The sequence below is a fragment of the Magnolia sinica genome, chromosome 3 (genome assembly GCF_029962835.1).
Source record: "Magnolia sinica isolate HGM2019 chromosome 3, MsV1, whole genome shotgun sequence".
Classification (NCBI taxonomy): domain Eukaryota; kingdom Viridiplantae; phylum Streptophyta; class Magnoliopsida; order Magnoliales; family Magnoliaceae; genus Magnolia; species Magnolia sinica.
In genome coordinates this window covers 97,639,833-97,660,203 of record NC_080575.1, presented here as the reverse complement: position 1 = coordinate 97,660,203, position 20,371 = coordinate 97,639,833, and the positions used below count along the sequence as shown (strand labels likewise).

Here is a 20,371-nt window from a genome sequence, read left to right as displayed (position 1 = left end):
TAAGCTTTTATTAAAATTTTTTTAAAGATCCATGGTGAGAAAGTTTCGGCACACACGATGGACGGAGTGGATCTGATAAAAAATCCCCCAGATGGTGCTCAGTTTATATGTAGGCACGACCACGTTATGAGTACGTGTAGTCAGGCAAACGCAGTCCTAATGAAAACATACGTTAGGGGTATTTTCGGGAAAATAAGTTAAGCGTATTTTCCAATAATTCCAAAATTAGGGTCAGTTTGGTCATTCTACACAAAAATTACTTTCCTCACAATCATTGTCTTAGAAGGGAGAGGGAGAGATTTAAAAAGAGAGAAACAGAGGAGTTCCTGGAATTCCATCCCAAAAAAGAGACAGAGAGAAAAAGAGAGAGGGGGACAGAGTTCCTGGGATTCTTCTAAGGGAAGCTTGTGGGATTCTCTGATTCCCTTTGCTGGGGTCAGAGGATCATATCATCTCTTCCCTCCCATTCAATTCCAATTACTTTCTTCTTCTGCTGAAAAAAAGATAAGGAATAGAAAGCTTAAGCAGAGTATTCAAATTTCCATGGGCTTGAGCTACCATTGATACAAAGAAGAAGAAATCTCAAATGGGTGTTTCTCAAAAGGAGGGGAAAATGGAAGGTTGGTTGTATCTCATTCGGTCCAACCGGTTGGGATTGCAGAACTCGCGGAAACGATATTTCATTCTTGACGACAACCGACTCGATTGCTACAAGATGGCGACTGTATCGAAGAAAGAGGTAATTTGGATTCTGTTCGATTTTCCATGTTGGATGGTAGGAAGAAATGTTGAATTTCAGGCCGTTGGATCGAATTTGGGTCTCCATGTGAAGATAGCCTATTTGAGGGAATGTGATCTTTTGGAATGATTGAAATATTGTGAGTTCTCAAGGTATTTTTCTTGGATGTTGGTGGATGTGAATAGCCCATGTCATGAAAAGAGGTCTTCTGGATTTTTGTTCTTTTTAGAATAATATAGACCGATGGATTTTTTATGTATGTTTGTATTTTGTCTGATATGAATGACCCATGACACTGATTTTTATTTTTTTATTTTTTTTTTTATGTTTTTTCTTCTTTGTTACATGGTAGAATGATAGGACACAATGTATTTCTGAGCTTTCAGTTTGAATTCCTGTCTATACGAATTATTCATGTCGTGGAGAAGGGTATTTTGGATTTTCCCTTATCCTTTCTTCAACAGATGTTCTATGATTTTGGTTTTGGAATAACCCATGTGGTGGAAAATGTTCTTAAATCCTTTCGTTATATGCTAGAATGAGAGGAATCAATGGATTTTTATCCATCAATCATCTGAATTTTGGAGGCATCAACACCCAGTGTTACAGAGGACCATTTGTTCTTCTTTTTTTCCCATAAGCAACATACTATCATGCTATTCTTGCAAAGTAAGAAAACTTTCAAATATCACCAACGATAGTTGCGTAGCCCTCCCTTGATTTGAAGTAGTGCGAGGCAATATACTCCCTCTTTGTACACAAACTATGTGTCGCTTCATTCATGCCTCTGAAATGGTTCTGAATCTAGGAGAGAATTTCTGAGCAAAGATTCTTAATTATCAAAGAGAATTGTGAAATAGAATGATCACCTTGAGTTGAATTTGCCAATTCATTTCTCGTACAATTGCAACTGAGCCACATCCTCTTACACATTGGTTGTTTTTACAATGATTCCGTAGAAGTGCATTATTAGTAATTTCCAGTTCCTCTATCAACAGATGTCAATTAGACATGTGACAAGTGGGTCCCATTCTGGACATGTGTCTGGGTCTACGTGCATCCTATCACATGTGGGGCCCATTGGTAAACAACATCTAGTTTGATCATGGCCCAATTGGGCTGCATAATCCCTTTCGGTTGGGAAGAACCCCTTGAGTTCGGATCTCTGCAAACTTCCATTGCCATGACATCCCTTGTAATGCTTCACCTTTTGCTTTGTTGGAAGTTATGGTGAATGCCCACTCGACGAATTGACAACGCTTGCACCAGATGGCTCTGTAGATCAGGCCACCTCTTCTTTCATCTTCATGTTCTTCACATGTAAGGCATTGGCTTCCACTTCTGCCATAAAGGAGGTGTGAGTCTATTAACTCCTCATTGACACAACATTGTCTCTACCACGGTTTTCATCTGATTTATGTGCTTTGGTTGTCATTGGGATGGGATTAATGTATTCGTCTAAATTTTGACAGACACCGTAAAATGTGCTAGTTTGTAGTTTTAATAAACATGCCAGATCTTCCTCATCATAACCTGGATTAGAGCAAACTTAGGCTTGTTGGTTAGATCATTTGACCACATTTCCAATGAATCATAAATCACCTTGATTGAAGACTTTTGGCCTATCATCATTTGACTTGAAGTTTGCCTTATGTAACCTCAGTGCCACTCCACGTACAAGAACTACTGTACCACTCTCGATCTTGACATAACTTGGAAATGTGATCCTTCATACCCCAACACCGCTCTATCTAAGGGAGACTGAGTAGCAAGGAGAGCGGTCCTTGGATGAGGAGCATTCATTTTGTCTTTTCCACACATCAGTTGCTACGTACAAAGAGTTTTTGAGGTTCTGAAGTCCGAATGAGTGGCCGCGATCTGATCTTTACTAAATTTGGCATTGGCTGATCGAGTCCAGTGGTTGTCTTCGGGAGTTGCCAGGGACCCTTTTGACTTGACTTGCTAGTATTTTCAATGTTGCTGGGGTCAATGACATGCGGTTTTATCAAACTCGTGTGTGACTGAGGTTTCTCCCTAACCTAGACGATCGGCCAATATATGATTTTATCGAGTTGTGGGCCCGCCAATCTGGTCCGTTAATTGTTCTCTGGACGTGTCGAAATGCTTCTTGCTTGACTTGTACAGTTGTTCAGTGATTCTCGAGGCACCTAGAGACGGTTTTATAGCTTGACCGAATTCTAAAGAGTAGTTCGTTCTCATTTTCGGTTGGGTGTCCGCACGAGTTGGCCATGATTGATATATATGCCTCAGCTTGAAGGAGAGTGTGGGTGTATGCGCGTGTGGGCCGATGGTTGGGCCCATAGGTATATATATGTGGGTCTTATTTGTTATGGGTCTTTGTCCTTAATTTTTGTGTTGTGGGCCTTTGTCCTTAATTTTCAGCATTTTAACTCTGTTCCATGCTTTTCTTATTTGCTGTTTAGCCTTCTTTTAGTTTTTCTTTCATATAAGGGTATATTTGTAATTTTACCTTTTCTTCTATTATTATAAATTAGAGAAGGTTGGACTTCCTGGTCCCATATGCTCTCTTTCTCTCAAATTCTCTTATTCTTCTTAACACAAGGAATACATATCACTTCATATTTTCGTACTAAAGATCAATATACACGAACGTATGGAGGACACCACTTAGATGTGTCTCCTTTTGATTTACACACCATTATTTCTAACTGGTTACATATTAATTGGGATAAGGCTTAGATGATGATGATGATGATGATGATTTCTAATCAGTTACATTGGTGGTTATGTGTTGGTTACTTGGAATTTGAAATAAGTGGTTAACAAGGAGGGACTATACACGTGCAGAAAGTGCACTTCAATAATTTCATCGTCGTTAAAAATTCTACTACACTTGGATATTCCTTGCAAGCACACATTTGGCAGCCCAAGGATGACTACTATGAAAATTCACAATCTACAAAATGCAAAGCATATTTGATTGGCTTTCCATATGCCAAAAATGTATAATTAGATATGTCCTTAGGCACTAGGTTTCAAAATGTGACGTTTTTTTTTTTTTTTTTTTGGGGCTATTTTATTAGGATCCTATAAGAAGTGTGGAAATTGATTCATTTATGCGTGTTACTGACGATGGAAGAGAGACCATTCATAGGAAGGTATGACCAGTGTCCCGGATTTTATTTTATTTTCCTAAAGGACTGTTTGGGGTGAAGAATTTGGGGCAGGAACTTGTGAAATCCAAGGATTTCAAATCTCCCTTGTTTGTTTTTCGTTGGGGACTTTCCAAATTCGTGGATTTCCCCAATCCACACCTCTAGAAATCCATGGATTTGGGGCAAATCCAAATCCCCAAAAAAACTAAAGACTTGGCAAATCCTCAAAATGAAAAACTCTTATAAAAGCCAAAAAAAAAAAAAAAAAAAGAAAAAAGAAAAAAGAAAGCAGTTCCTTTACAATAAATGCTCTATCACTGAAATAAATGCTCCCTAAATCCATGGATTTGTAGTTGATTCCCAAAGACTTTGGAAATTTTCAGATCCAAATCCAATGCAAATCCATGAATTTGACAAGTTCATGGATTTATCAAGTTCACATTTTCATTTCCTTGATCCCAAACAGACCTAAAGGCAATGTTGGGTCTATTTTTCTCTCAGTTCGCTAATGTCTTTTTCTCTTTTTTTTTTCATGTAATTTGCATTGTGCCTTATCTATGGTAACTAGCTATAAGTATCTCTGGGAAACTTGCAGGAATTCTTCATATTTACACTCTATAATGCTTCTAATCACAATGATCGGATTAAGGTGTGGTAAATTTCTTCTTAAAGAAACAGATATGTATTGAGGTGTGTTTGGATGCTCATCAACTGACAGTATACAAGAAATGACCAATGTGGCGGTGATGCTGTTTTACGTCAGAATGACAAGCCCTCATGATCCATGTGTTTCAAGTTGGACCTGAGGCGATCATAATTTCAATTTGGAGACTAGTCCCTCATTATGTGTGGAGTGGGCCTAGCCCCACTTTATTGAAATCAATTCAAATTGAGCATTCAAAAGCTGCCTTAATTGCCAGTTCTTTTCCTTTTTTTTTTCCTGGGGGGGGGGGGAGAGGATGAGTTCTTTAAGTAATGGGATTTCAACTTTACAGTTGGGAGCCACAAGTTCAGAAGAAGCAGCAAAATGGATCCGCTCCTTCAACGAAGCTGCATTAAAGGTTTACAATTGCAATTTTTTGCACCCTACCACATTTATTATTTGCATTTCTTTAATCTGCTTGTTTTGTTGAAGAGAAAAGTCCCATATTTTCAAGTAATGTGCTCTCTTTTGCAGGAATGTGCAGATCAACAAGACAATATTTTGGCTTGTTCCAAAAGGAAATGGCACTCTTTGAGGTAAAATGCCCATACATGTCCCATGTATTTCCATTTTCAAGAAGAGAAATGTATCGAGTCTTGATTCATCTTTTGGTGCGTAGCATCAAATTGAAAGTGTTGAACAGGGTATGGTGCTGGCCTCCAAATCATCTTTCATCTCATCAGATTTGACCTTGTTCGAATTTTTACATTCGCCCACTGGTATTTGCATGCCATATTTGGACACTTGTTAGATAATATCTATCAATTCTTCCCAAGGCTGTTGCAGACAGAGAATCTAGGAAACTGACAATAAAAGCTAGCACCCAAAGGTCTACTAACATTTTATCTGCCTGCAAGTAATTGACTAAATATCGGCTCATTTCACTTAGAGGTGGCAATGCGCTGGGTTTGTGCCGGGCTAGGTTAGGCCCAAGCCTGACCCGAAGCTAGAACCCAGCCCAAGTGCAGCATGGGCCTTGCACAACAGGCCCAGGCCCAAGTGCCCAAAAATTGGTGAAATCGCTACTTCCCACTTGAATGTTCCTAATCTATCCATTGATCAAGTGGGCCATACATGGACAAAGAATAGACATTTTAGAGGAATGAAACCAATGGTCTACATTTAAGATGGAGGATTGTCTGAGGATTGGAATGATATATTCATGGGATATAACATGTATGTATAAAGTCGGGTTGAGCAGGGGTAGTCAGGCTAAATGACTTGGGCCCAATACTGACCTGAAAATTGACCCGTTTGCAAGGCTCAAGCTTGGTCCACAGGCCAAGCTAGTAGGTCCAAGCCCAAACCAAAGTTGGGTTAGGCGGGCTACCCAGCCCATTGCCACCCTTAATTTCAACTTGGGGTTCAAATTACTTCCACTCCCCTAACCTTGTGCTGGAAATTGGTACTGATTGTGAATTTGGGATTTTATTTGGATGAAGTTGATATATGGATTTGTATATATTCCCTATCTAACTAGCAACGTTTTTTATTTTATTATTATTGTTGTTTTTTAACCTTTCTTTAATCTAAGTTGGCATCTCTATTTAATGGGAATATACTCATCTATTGATCATACAGCTCCCACATGATGGGTAATATCTGTGGATGTATTATTTTGTAACACAATGGTTAGGATGATGATTATGAGGGTTTCGTCTTTTATCTGTAAAATGTAAATGAGTTCTCCTTTATATTTGTTTATTCTTTGTGACCTTTTGATATCTAATAAAATAGAATGGTCTGCTTCACCATTACAGTTGTTATCGCCATCTTTACTGATAAGATCCGCTTTATGATAGGTTGAGCCGTGGCAAACGATCGAGTCGTTTGAACTCCCTAGGTGAGGTTGTTGTAAATTGTATATCTATTTCTATGTATTACAGTATGTTTTGAAACTGTGGCTGGCGAGATGCTTTTCCGCCAAAACCATATTTTGTTCCTTTCAGGTAGTACATGAAACAAGTGAAATACTATCTGGAAAGGTGTTCAATAACAGTAACGGCGGCTGTGCCAACCTTATGGCCCATATGATACAGCTATAATGGTCGTTATGGCCCTGTAACAGTAAAAAAATAATTTGAAGGAAGAAACTGAATCGGCTCTGCATCAGCCTGTTATGGCCATTACAGGCTCGTTATGGACCATTTTAAAAATGGCAGTTACAGCCCTGTATTGTGTGACACATCTCACCATTACCATTACATAACGGCCATCACAGCCATTACATTACCTTTTTTTAATACCATGCTATCTGGGGGTGGAAAAGCAACAACCCACCCATTTGCATTTCATTTTCTACATTGCCTGGGACAGTTGCTTAGTTTAAAGCACACCCCAGTGAAAAATTCAACGTAACTTGATTTGGGGTGCTCCCAAAATGCTATCTTAGATTTGTACATGTGTTTCTGTGTCAAAAACAGGCATGAAGCGTCAGACATGAAACCTAAAAGAGACCCAATAAATTATCACAAGGCAATATCAAATGATGCACAAAAAACCTAATATATAGATGATGCTAGCAAAGTTTAAAAAATAAATGAAGTTTATCTTCCTAATAGCCGTGTGGCTGTCTGTGAGGCACTTTTCTTGCTTGGCCCTTTTTCTTATACGTAGTATCACTGTTACATAGCTATAAATTGGTTTGTGCTTCTCAGCTGATAAAATGACTTTTACCCCCATCCATGTATGTGGTCCGTTTCTGAATTCTCTGCAGAGAAGTACAGAACTATAATTTGATTTGTGCTTTTCATCTGAAAAAAATGACTTCTTTACCATGAATGTTTGTGACCGAGTTTCTCTTCTTCTTTTGTTGCAGAATTTTTTCTAATTTCTTTGATTATGTCATGTTCTACATTTTCATGAAGTGCTAGCTTGCAATGATTCAAGTGCGTGCGGTTCAGCATTATGTTGTAATCACATGGGCATAGTAATCTTGATCCATTAAGTGATGGTCTTGTGCTTTTAGCCTTATTGGACTTGTGACAATTATTTCTACAATGAATGTTTTTCTTCTTAATCATTGAAAGGAAAACCCTTTCTATTTTTCTAGACATTCTCCCTGGTTATTAGGAACATTTTATTCACTAGATTTTTTACTGAAATGTTTTTATCTTTCATGACAGATTTAGTGGACTGGACTGTTTGCTCATCTGGGCATGCCAATCCAATTACTGCTGACGTTCTTGCACCTTCTCCTTGGGCAATATTCGGCTGTCAAAATGGTAATTTTGTTGTCTTTGCTCTCCTGATTAGGAAAGCATCCATACCTGATCCTTGGAAATTAATGCAGGTTTACGGCTATTTAAAGAGGCAAAGGATGGAGATTTCCACGGAAAGGTATTTATCTACTATGATTCCATGATGTATAAAATCACTGATATGTTGCTAAACCATGATCCTATCCTTAGGATTGGGATGACCATCCAGCTATAATGGCAGTAGGTGTGGTTGATGCAACTTCAGAGGCCATCTTCCAGACCATTATGTCTCTTGGCCCTTCAAGATCAGAGTAAGATTAATGGGTCGTCCATCTTGCCAATTCAAAGCTTTGATCATGTCACAGGAACTGATTTCATTAAACCCCACAAATTTTCTGACAGATGGGACTTCTGCTTTTCTCGCGGTAGTCTGGTCGAACATCTCGATGGTCATACTGATATCATTCATAAGCAGTTGAACAGCGATTGGATGCCTTGGTCAGATTCTGAACCCTCTTAAAAGTTTTTTTTTTTTCATACAATTCTCTAAATGGTTTATTAAGATAGGAATTGTATAATCCTCAACCCAAAGATATGCATTGTATGCCAGGATTTTGAATTTCTACATGTGGGGCACATGTTGCCATCATCCAGACCGTTGATCTCATAGGCCCCACCATGGAAGGACAATGCCCCAAAATTTTCCTGGACTGAAAGATTCAAAATGTCCAATCTCCTATCTTTTTTCAGCTGCAAGTGGACCACTGCTGTATTTCTTTTCTTAATCATCTATTTTTCAGGCTACCAATTGAAAGTTTTGGATAGTCTCAACCCCATTGAGGAAACTGTTGGAGCATGCCATCCACCGTTTCATCCATCAGATCAATGGTCTGGATCACTCAACCATGGGCATCGTTTGTACAAACATAGGATTCAGGGATACTATAAATATCTGCGAGATGAGGATCGCATAATTTATGCTCAACAAATGATGCAACGGAATTTATATACAATACTTTTTATTATTATTATTGATTACCTCATGATCACCATGCAGGGGAATGGCCCGAAGAGATTTACTTCTGCGACGGTATTGGAGGAGGGAAGATGATGGAACATACGGTAATACCCATGAAGGAAATTCAGGAATACTGCCTGGCTTTGGAACCCCTGCTAAAAACTGACCCCTTTGCTTTTGATTTGCTACAGTAATTCTTTACCATTCTGTATACCACAAGAAATGTCGACCTCGGACTGGCTATATCCGAGCATGCCTTAAAAGTAATGTATGCTTTGAATTTCAGAATAACATGTTTTTGTTTTCAAGTCCATGATGCATATGGTATGGCTACAAAATAATAATAATTCAAAATCAAAACGTTTGTATTCTCATGCAGGTGGAGGTTATGTAATATCACCAGTGAGCCAAGGGAAACAATCAGTTGTCAAGCACATGCTTGCAATCGACTGGAAATTTTGGAAGTCTTATGTATTGAGTTCATCCGCGAAATCTACAACCATTCGAATGCTAGGAAGAATTGCAGGTATGGTCCTTTGACAAAGTCCCATTCTTTCTTTCTTTAATCATTTGTACATCTTTCTTCAGTCCAACTTTTCTGAGCATGAAATGGACACACATTTCTGTTCTACTTTTGCAGCGCTGAGAGAATTCTTCAAGGCCAAACTAGGAAACTACCCATGCTCCAATTTCTCATCAGGTGAATTGACTAAAGAGATTGAGTTGCCACAGAGCGAAAAAGAGCAAATCAAGGTCGAAGTTCAACCGATGGCAGAGAGCCCAAAGAGTGAGGTTTTAACAGAAGAGGAGGTGCAAAAATCACCCACGAAGGTGGCAAGGCTGAGTGGACCATTTCTTCAACTTAGCGACGCGGCTGATGAATTCTTCGATGTTGCATCAGAGAACGACCAATCAGATGATTCATGGTCTTCTGATACAGGACAAGAAATGCAATCTCAGGTAATTGGCAGTCAAAGCTTGTTGCTTTGCTGGTGTCTTTCAGAGGAGTGAGCTTTTAGGGTTCATTTGGATGCGGAAGTGAACTGAATTGTATACACTTAGTTTAATGAAGAGGAAATGGCAAATTAATGATGTTACAGCTCTTTCAAGCCCAACTTGAAAGTAACACAATTGTAATTTGAATCTCAGATCCTCAATACAAATGCGGAGACGGAAGTTGTTGGGATTTGGCCATTCCCACTTTATTATCCTAATAGATTCAATTCCATTCAATAGTGCATCATCACACACTCTTAATTTCTGATAATAATTTTAGTTGTTTAAAGCTTCCTCATGTCATTCTGCTAGCAGTTGGCTGAGTAGGCCAACCTAGCCAACTTCTTTTCTTTTTTCTTTTTAAAAAATGGAGTTTTTTCTCGCTCTGCTCAGAACCTAGCCAAACTAAGAGACTAGAGTTGATTGATCAGTTTTGGACATGGGTTTCAGTCATTGAGATGGTGGTTCCTAGCTTTGAATGTTTTATGTGTTGAAAAATATCAAGATATGGCCGAGGTATTAAAAAATGGTTAAGTAACAGCAATAACGGTTGTTAGGTAATAGTAACGGTGGGAGCCATTACACGATACAGGGTTGTAATGCTTCACCTCAAAAAAATGGCCTGTAACCTGGGTATTCAATAACGGTAATGGTGGCTATAAATTATGATACAGGCCATAATGGCTGTAATGCCCCCCCTTCTCTCTCTCCCTCTCCTTGTAACGGGCTGATACGGGGTTGATATGTTTTTCCTTTCAAAAGATTTTCGACAATTGCGATATGGGTTGTAATGGTCATGGCCGGCTGTTCTCATTACCAAATATGTTGGATTTGGCATAAAGCATTTGTACACTATAAGGGTTGTCAACATGCCAGTCCTGTGTTGGGTTGGACCTGGATTTAGAACTGGTCAGGCTAGGCCTAAGTTTGTTGCCCTGGCCCAAGCCCCAACCATTGACTGCCCTCTATACCACGTTGGCCATTAGACATGTATTCTCCTCAATATGCTACCACTTCTACCACTTCATTCTTATTGCTTCTTAAAACATTTTCTTTCTTTCTTCTTACATAATTACGTGGTTTTCAAATGCTTTATGTGATTATTTTCTATACAAATTCGGATGTCCTCTAGCTTGCATTCAATACACGTTCCACCGCCCACCCCCAAAAAAAAAATAAAAATAAATAAATAAATAGTCTGGGTAAATTTAGTTATTAAGTGAAGAAAATATCCTTTGCTTAATGGGATTACTTTGAGTTCTCTCTTCTCGTCTGATTCTTGGTGCAGGATCCATGCTATCCCAAGCTACCAACAGCTTCAGATATTGTGAAAAAATTGCACGACCTAGCAGGTACCTTCAATTAAGCTGTTTTATAGTAAGAAGAATCATAGATATTAAGACTCCACACATTTTGTTTGTTCTCGTAGTTGTGGATTTCTTGTATGATATGATTTATCATTAATTACTTGAGACGCTACAACTTTGTAGCCCAGAAGAGGGGTCAAATGGATTTGCAAGAGGCAGAAGTGGAAGATAGCATGTCATGCAGCTATGGAACCACTCTTTCAAAGGACCCAAGTTGTACTTCTGCTTGCTCTTGGATGACAGCGGATCCGTCCACATTTCTCATCCGAGGCAAAAATTATCTAAGAGACAATCAAAAGGTAGCCTTTTGTGCTAGCAATTGTCTTCTTCTTTTTCACTGCCTAACAGAAGCTTAATTTTTCAAGTGGCTGAAAGTCTCTTCTTTTGTGTTGAATGGCAAAAGGAATTGGAAATAAAGCTAGATGTTATGCATGGATGTGCATTGGCCATCTTATGTTACTCATATGGATATGTGTCTAGGTGTTGAACTTGACCCCCACATGTCATGGTATGAGGACATGGTATATACATGTATGTATGTATGTATATGCTTAATGCTTTTAATATTTAATTTCTACTAACTAAAATATCTTCAAAAAACTGAAGCATTTTGCAATATTTAATTATTTTAATAATATTTGGGTATGGTTGAGCCATGTTGGACTTGGATCCAAAATGCATACCATGTCATATCCAACAGTGGTACTCCAAGGGGTTTATATAATCCAGATAGCATTGGAGCCACCAGTAGGGCACAAGATGCATCGTTCCCATTCAATACAGAAGCAACTACATGACTGGCCCACTTAATGCTTATCAAGAAAAGACTACCTTTGGAAGGATTCCAATCCAATGAGTTGACACATCATTAGGAAGAATTCTATATGTGAATCGAAGAGAACCAACTCTGAGGTTAGCAAGGACATCCACAAGTTGATTCTCACATTAAACATGTGAGACTTCCTATTTAGGAGTCACAGTATGTCATTGTTGGCATGATCATATCAATAGACTGAGGCCTGTTTGTGTGGACAACAAGGATGTACACATGCACATTGTGATTGGGTTATAATCCATATTGGCATTGGTATTTTTCCAAACCAGTGTCAAAATTCCATGAGAAAGTACCAAGCTTTGGCTTGCATGTTAGATAGTTCCACATAATCAACCAAGGAAGATGGTGTCTGAAGATATATGTATGAGAAATGATCCATTGTTCTCAGAGTAATGTAAGTTGTATTGCTTCTAGTTGCATTTCAACACTTGCAGTCCAATTGATCAGTGTAGGCTGTCCATTAGGTCCAGCACACGTGTCACAGGTGTCATGTAAAAATCACATGATAGGAAGATTCTAACCATCTGATCAATAGGCTATAAAATTGATGGTCAAGATTACTTGTGAAAATGTGCCTAACAAGTAATTTGATCCATCTATAGGTTGGGTCCATCATCGATTGCTGATGGTTCTAAAGAGTGGAATTTGTTAGAAAATACTAACCATCCCATCTATGGCTTGGAGAATGGATTGGATATAAAAGAAAATTCCAACTCATAGATGGATCAAATCATCTGATTATTGTGATTTTCATGCAGTAAACAATGAAGTGTGTGTGTGTCAATTGGACTATCCAAGTGTCCTGATGCAACTTTGAGCATCTCTCTCTCTCTCAGTTCACTGCACAACCCCAAAAAACAGGCTGATCCAAAACTCAGGTGGCCGCACCATGGGAAACAACAAAAGTGAAGCCTCTAAAATCACATGGTGTGGTCCACTATAATTGTGGAATGGCATGATATTTGGGTGTCCCTCCACTCTGGCAGGGCTCATTAGATGAGTTGACTGGATGGGAGATGACAATACAATGGGCCCCTCAAAAAATTGATTTTTTCTTTTCTTTTTTGGACACCCCTTCTAAACTACTCCCCATTGTTCCCTTTGTATGGTCCACCCTAGTTTTGGATCATGCTGCTATTTGGGTCTATGCCTAAAATTGGTGGGCTCCATACAGTCTACTGTATTGGAATATTTACTTCTGGTATCTCTGTATTAAACACACACGTGCACATTTGTGTTGCACATGTGCACACAAATATTCCCGTATGTGTGTTTGTAAATGTATTTAGTGGGGCTACTGGGGTTTGTTCACATTTGCATTTACTTTGGAGAATGTGACAATTTAGTGTTTGCAGTATTTGTTTCTCCCTTATCTTATAATTTCTTTACGTCTTTACATCAATGCAACATCCACACTCAGCTATATTTTGGTTTCTTCATATCCTTCTATCTCTTAATTCCTTGGACTCATTCTTCAAGGACAATGTTCAAAATACATCAGGTTTGAGCATCTTTTAGGCTGAATTCATTCAAGCAGCTGCATCTAAGTCTTTTTGCAATCTCAGCTACAACTACCTCAATTTTCAAGAATCAATGAATGGGGCATAGATACCAAACTGCTATATAAAGGCCTGTCTTCCTAGTTTTGCATGTAAACCACTAGATGGCTTAATGAAAGGTTCATTTTCATTTGTATTTATGTCATGGGCACTTGAGAAAAACCTCTAATATTCATTATATGTATATTTAAATTGCATGGATAGAAGCAGATAGAGCTTTTGCTTCTCATATAAGAATTCTTTCATGGCAACTAACCTATATGATTAAGGAAACCAAAACTTTGATATGTCACGTCTTCACAGCTAAAATGCCCCAAAGCAATTACTATGACTTCACGAACAACAGTCCCAACCCTGAATGTACATCTATTTTTGTAGGGCGCACTCTAATGGTACTGGTACCACCATAAGCTTATGGTGGTACAGGACATAACTGGGGCCCATGTTATGTATTCAAGACATCCAACTCATCCATCAGATGGGTCAACTTAATGTTAGCCACAATGCCCAAAATTAGTCCAAATGGAAACTCGGGTGGGCCATAGAACAGGGGACAAGTTGAGAGGGACGCCCACTCGTGATCTCCATGGAGGCCCACAAGGTTGTGTATCCAAGCCGTCAAGACCCTTCATCTGCCATGTATAAAGGGTCGGGGTAAAAATCAGGCTGTTCTGCAACTCAGGTGGTCCCCAAAAACATCAAGGGTGGGCGTTCCCTCTCACCTAATTCCAGGTGATGTGGCCCACCAGATTTTTGGATCGTGCTGATTTTCAGGCCCTGGGGATAACCTGAGGGGACACATCTAATGGACGGGTTGATGTGATGCATGCATCATGTGGGCCCCAGTTCTGCCTAGTACCACTATACCACCAGAGCATGCCCCCTGTCTTCTTTTTTTTTTCTTTTGTTTTTAAATTTATAAATCTTTTTCTTTTTAATAACAATAACATCCTCGTAAGTAATCATTGATATTGTGATTGTGGCTACTTTAGACTGATTATCAGTTCACCAGGTCAAGGCAAACGGTACCTTGATGCAAATGGTTGCTGCGGATTGGCTAAGATCTGATAAGAGAGAAGATAATCTTGGTGGCCGTCCTGGGAGCATTGTTCAGGTTTATTTATCAATATCCATTGCTTTACACTTAAACAATACACTTTTGGCTACACATCTCCTCTGATAGAAACTGATGAGTTCTTTGGTTGTGCAGAAATATGCAGCACAGGGTGGCAATGAGTTTTTCTTTGTTGTTAACATCCAGGTGAGTGTGACCTCTCTCTCTCTCTCTCTCTCTCTCTCTCTCTCTCTCTCTCCCTCCTGGGATTAAGGGAAGCAAAGAAGATTTTGAACTTAAGACCAGACCATGGTGTTAAAGACTAGGATACCAGCAACTGGGACTCGGCTTAAAGAGGATTAAGATTCCTCTCTGTGGAACAATTGCAGGTAATACACTCCTAAGAGAGATCCATGCTATTCAGGAGTACCACACCATCTATGTGCCTTGGACCAAAAGTCAGGTGGTCCACTCATCAGATGGACCACATAATGTACAATTAAAAAAATTGACCAACTTCCCACATTCAAAGTAACAGTTGAGCCCACCGGACAAGCAAGCCATCCTTATTTTTTATCATGGTCATGTTCAAGTTCGGCCTACGCGATGAATTTCCCAACCCTCGTGCATGCTTGCAGCAAATGGTATTCTCAGTCCTCTTTGTGGGAGTCACGTACACATTCCTCAAAGACTAAAGAGTAGGGTCTTTGGACGATGTTGCAATTTGAAATTGTGCCACTATTTTTTATCTTGTTGCAAGTGTTCTTTAATATTTCCAAAACTCGGGTTTAATAAAGATTAGGAGCTTTGCTAAGTACACACACATGTGCAATAAAGCTTGTGTACATGCCACACATCTGCATGGCACATATGTGCGAGATCTAATCCATCCATTAGGTTGGTCCGACCTTGTATATGTTTTATTCAAAATAAAATCTCGTCCAATCAGCATGTGGGTCCCAAAATTGGAAATATGTCGATAGCTTAGAAAACTTCAGCCAAGTTTTTCACAGCTTTACATTTGTTTTCCAAACTGTGACCTACCTTACTGGTGGATCAACCTGATTTTTGGGCTAGGGCATGAATATGGTGGTGCCATTCTGATGGATGGATTGTATCTTGGACCTATTGTGCCATGCTAGCACGTGTGGTGTGTACATGAGTTTTATTATTGCCCACTCATGTGGGCTTAGCAAAGCTCATAAATTACTGAACCTTTTTCTCCAAAATTTCATCCCTTTCCAAGTTTGAGTTATTTCTTTTGTACATGTTATCAAGTCTAATAATATTTATTTATAAGAGGAGGACATGCAAAGTCTCTGATAAAATGCATACTAATCCAGTTAAAATTTGTAATTGCAGGTTCCGGGCGTGACTGCATATAATCTTGCACTATATTATATGTTGGATGCCCCCATCGAAAGCATCCCCTTGTTAGATAACTTCGTAAAAGGAGATGATGCCTTTCGGAATTCAAGGTTCAAGCTCATACCATACATTTCACAGGTGAGTTTATAATAGCTATTGATGCAATTCGATTAGATTCAGAGCCTGAGGTGGGCCTTATTTTGTTCTTTGGTGTGCTTTAGGGATCTTGGATTGTGAAGCAAAGTGTTGGAAAGAAAGCATGCTTGGTGGGTCAAGCTCTGGAACTAAATTATATCCACGGGACGAACTACTTGGAGGTAAAAACACAGGATTCGCTATAATGGCATAGCCTCAATGAGTTCAGATGTGGGTGTGGACATCTGTAGATGTGTTCTTCACATTCATGTATTTAAGAGGAACACTATTTGCACTTTAGCAGGTGCACATATTGGGCAGTTGTCTAATGCGGCACACATGAAAGATCCAATCCAGTCACAAAGGAGGCCCTACTGTGAATAAGACTCATCTATAAAAAAAGGCTGATATGATCATCAGGGTGGCTACACTTGTAAAAAAGGAAATGGACAGTTAAGAGAGATTGACCCTGTGGATGAGCAGCTTCTATCTCACAAATGTAAAGGAAAAGAGTACTTGCTTGAGTGCACTTAGCTTTCCTTCATATTTAACCTGTACACGTAAACTTGTGTCGTTGTTAGGCACAGACATGGGACTTGTTTAATTATGAGGTATAGATGTTGGCCCTAAAAGACCATCATTTGGTTGGGTTTGGGTCTGTTTTAACTTGGGTGTGTCTAATTTCTAGTCCCAATATAGAATTCCAGCTTCACACCAAAGTACATGTTTTCTTCAGGTAGGTTTTTACATTTTAGTCAATTGCAATAAGTAACTTAACTAGAGGGGTTTGAAGGGGTTGGTTCTATATGGAAGTTTAGGTCAGGTCTATTTTTTAGTAGTCCAAATCCAACCCATAGAGAAGTTGGGTATAGGCGGGTTGGCTCATGTCAACTTTAAGAGGTTCTAGAACCAACCCACTTGGTAATTGGGATGGTATTTCGGACCCAAACATGAACCAATAGGCCCAATTTCAGATCTAGACTCATTTTTAATCGGGTTGGGTCCAATACCCATAAGATTTGTCCGACCCATTTACACCCATAGGTGTGTGTCGTACACATTGACTTTGTGACACCTAATCTGCTTGTTAGACAGGCTCATATACCTTATATAGCTAGTATACCTTGTATAGTTCGTTTCCATAGGTAGAGAATTCTGATTTTATTATTTTCCTTGTATAGATGACTGTAATTTTTATATATTCAACCCCTTTGGGTTGTCTCAAATACAGAAAAGCTTTCAGCTCCTCTCTGCTTACATGGTATCGAAGCTTCACTGATCCAAAACCGGCACCACCTATCAGATCTGACCATCCCCGCGTCCGGCCACCTATATATTCAACCCCTTTGGGTTGTCTCAAATATAGAAAAGCTTTCAACTCCTCTCTGCTTACAATGCCAACATGCACAAATACAAAGAGGAAAAAGAAAATGGAAAAAAGGAAAAATAAACAACAAGGAAAATGTTGAAACTATACTATTGCCTTGAAAGCAATCTCCCATTCCAATACATTCGCTTTTGCCCTCTTGAAAACCTCCAATACCGGACTGCTCCTATTCCAAAAACACCTATTGTTTCTCTCTTCCCATACAGCCCAAATACTGGTCAACAATGATATCTTCCATATTGGCTTCCCTTCCTTTCCAATGCCACGCCCAGAGGGAGCTTTCAATAGATCCTAGCATAACTCAGGAAATTCGAAAACCTCGAAGAAACTTTCCCCATATTTTGCTGGCAAGGGAGCAATTAAGAAAAAGATGGTCCATCAACTCCTCATCTTGTATGCACATCAAACATACATTTGGCAACACTATATTCCTTTTGCAAAGATTGTCTGCCATTAGAACATTGTTCCTTCCAACCAACCATGCCAAAGCTGCTACTTTAGGGGGAGCTTTATAATACCACACATAAGCTGTATAACTGATTTCCCTTTCCAAAGAAGACCCAGAAATAAACTTATAAAAAGATTTGACCAAGATTTTTCATATTTTTCTTTAATCCACACGATAGAGTCCATCTCACCCAGTACTGGCTTGGCTTTTTGAAGATTTTTTAGCAACTTGATAATCTCTTCTACTTCATTTTCCAACAAATTCCTTCTGCATAACAGTGGCATAAAATGTGTAAATTTTCAGGTTGGGATTGATGTGGGCTCATCGACAGTGGCAAGAGGTGTCGTCAGTCTAGTCCTTGGATACCTGACTAATCTTGTGATAGAATTGGCATTTGTGGTTCAAGTAAGACTTTAAACCTTTAGACACCATCAAATGTTCTCTATTTGAGTGTTGATCTTCTATGTGATTGTTTCTTGAAGTTATTACCCAAATACTCGTATTCCTGAGAGGGAAAAATATTGGTAATCTGGAAGTACATTGTCTTCCACTGCCACTGGCTAAGAGGCATGACCCATGAAAAATTCTAGGCCAGTGAATTTTGTATGGCCCACTATTTCATCAGCCAATTGCTACCATTTTAAGATGACTACCAAGGGCGCCTTCGGGTGCCACCCTAAAGCTATTTCATTTTACATTTGTTTCCATGATGGTCGCTGTGGGGAAATAGGCCGCTCTCCAGTTTTTTTAGAAATGATCATATCTTGGAGGTGTCATTTCTCCACCTCCTTCGCAAATGCCAACTGGACTATATTTAAGCAGACCACACTATTCAAGAGAATTAGCCGTTTGTGACTTAGCCAATAGGCATGGACCACTATAGTATTGCCTATTGGCTAAACAATTATTTAAACCAATTTTGTGGTGGCACCCAAAGAGGCCCAATGTGTTCTAACCTCTCCCATTTACATGTACAATTTCCTATTTTTACAATTGGTGTCTGATGCAGGCTAACACCCAAGAGGAGCTCCCAGAATGTCTACTTGGAACGTGCCGCCTTAATCACTTGGATGCCTCAGAAGCATTTCTGGTGAAGCAGTGACTGCTTGGGTAGTCTCATGTTGCAATTTTTTTTTTCTTCTGGGCACCATGAAGTCAAGATGCTTTCATTGCGTACGAAGCAATGGTGACGGAACTCGATATGTATGTAGTCAATTGATTTTGGGCCAGAAGTTGGAGGCAATGTAAGATCCATTGAGGTTTTTCGTAAGTGATTATATTATTTGTAATCATCTTCTCTCCCCCTCTAATTAGAGCTCATTCTTTCTTTAATATGATAATATAGCTGTGACTAATATATGTATGTATGTCATGCGCCGAAAATCGGCACCCAAGTACAGAGAATCCGGTTTTGGTTTCCCGGTGTGAACCAAATGAAATGCACATGTAACCTCGTTTAGATTCACATTCATTCCACACACGAATAATCAGAGTAACATAATTCACTTAGCGGATCCAAAGCGAGATATAGATAACAAAAAAAATAAAAAAAATATGGGTTTAAAAGTCAAAGTACAATTTAAAAGTGGTGTCCGCCCAAATGAGGATTATACAACTCACAATATACATAGGCAAAATCACCACACAGAGCACACCCAGTCAAGGACTCCATCATATACATGCACAAGATTGAAATAAGTGAAATGTTTTCTAATTTTGCCCGACACTCTTAAGACTTTATGATGAAATTGCAAGCCGATACAAGTTTACCCACTGGATATCTCAATAGCACCTACATCAACAACATCGCCTAGTTGGTGTTTTGAAACACCTTCTTAGGTGGGAGTGAGTAACTAACTCAATAGTTTCATTAGTTATAAGTTACACATGTTATCAACCTAATCAGCGCATGTAATGACAAGATAAGAAATCCAACAATTTCTAAATACTCTTGTTAAATGCGCATATGAAGATATGGCATCATGCATGCTCTTTCCAAACAACATTCTAATGCAGGACGAATGCATGAACTAAGTAACATGTGAGATCAAATAACCAAATTAAAATATTTAACAAAAAAACACAAATGTCACTATATTCATTACAAATATCATGAAAATCAAAAGAAAATCATGCATAATCCTGACCTAAACTACCAACATCGTAACACAATATCATTATAAAAAAAAAAAACTAAAATCTAATGGATGTAGGGACATCCGATTAGCATAGGGTATAGTCTATTTTAAAATAGGAAACCTAATACAACCTAGGGTAAAAATTAGGATTTGGTTAATTTGGGAAAGTAAGAGATTTAGGTTTAGGGTTAGGGTTTTGGGAATGGAAGAAAGGAGTTTTGATAATGATGGTGGGAAACCAAAAGGGCAGGTGGGATTCACACGTGTGGCGTGGGAGTATGGGTTTA

The 20,371-nt window shown here is 39.0% G+C and overlaps 1 protein-coding gene across 3 annotated transcripts; it reads left to right on the top strand.

Annotated features, from left to right (window-relative positions):
* The first annotated feature begins 314 nt into the window (after nt 1–314).
* Nucleotides 315–19,163, top strand: LOC131240350 (protein ENHANCED DISEASE RESISTANCE 2-like). Of its 3 annotated transcripts, XM_058238511.1 has the most exons (22): nt 315–739; nt 3,805–3,879; nt 4,472–4,525; nt 4,872–4,937; nt 5,054–5,115; nt 6,382–6,422; nt 7,705–7,803; nt 7,872–7,918; nt 7,990–8,090; nt 8,182–8,277; nt 8,837–8,901; nt 8,989–9,060; nt 9,177–9,323; nt 9,438–9,757; nt 11,082–11,145; nt 11,284–11,459; nt 14,567–14,668; nt 14,765–14,815; nt 15,971–16,114; nt 16,198–16,293; nt 18,250–18,351; nt 18,956–19,163. In XM_058238511.1, the coding sequence occupies exons 1-22, from the start codon at nt 587–589 to the stop codon at nt 19,046–19,048; spliced, it is 2,226 nt and encodes a 741-aa protein (XP_058094494.1). In that variant the 5' UTR covers nt 315–586; the 3' UTR covers nt 19,049–19,163. The 3 variants fall into 3 exon arrangements, with proteins under 3 accessions (XP_058094494.1, XP_058094495.1, XP_058094496.1); XM_058238512.1 differs by lacking the exon at nt 4,472–4,525; XM_058238513.1 differs by lacking the exons at nt 3,805–3,879; nt 4,472–4,525.
* The last annotated feature ends 1,208 nt before the right edge of the window (nt 19,164–20,371 follow it).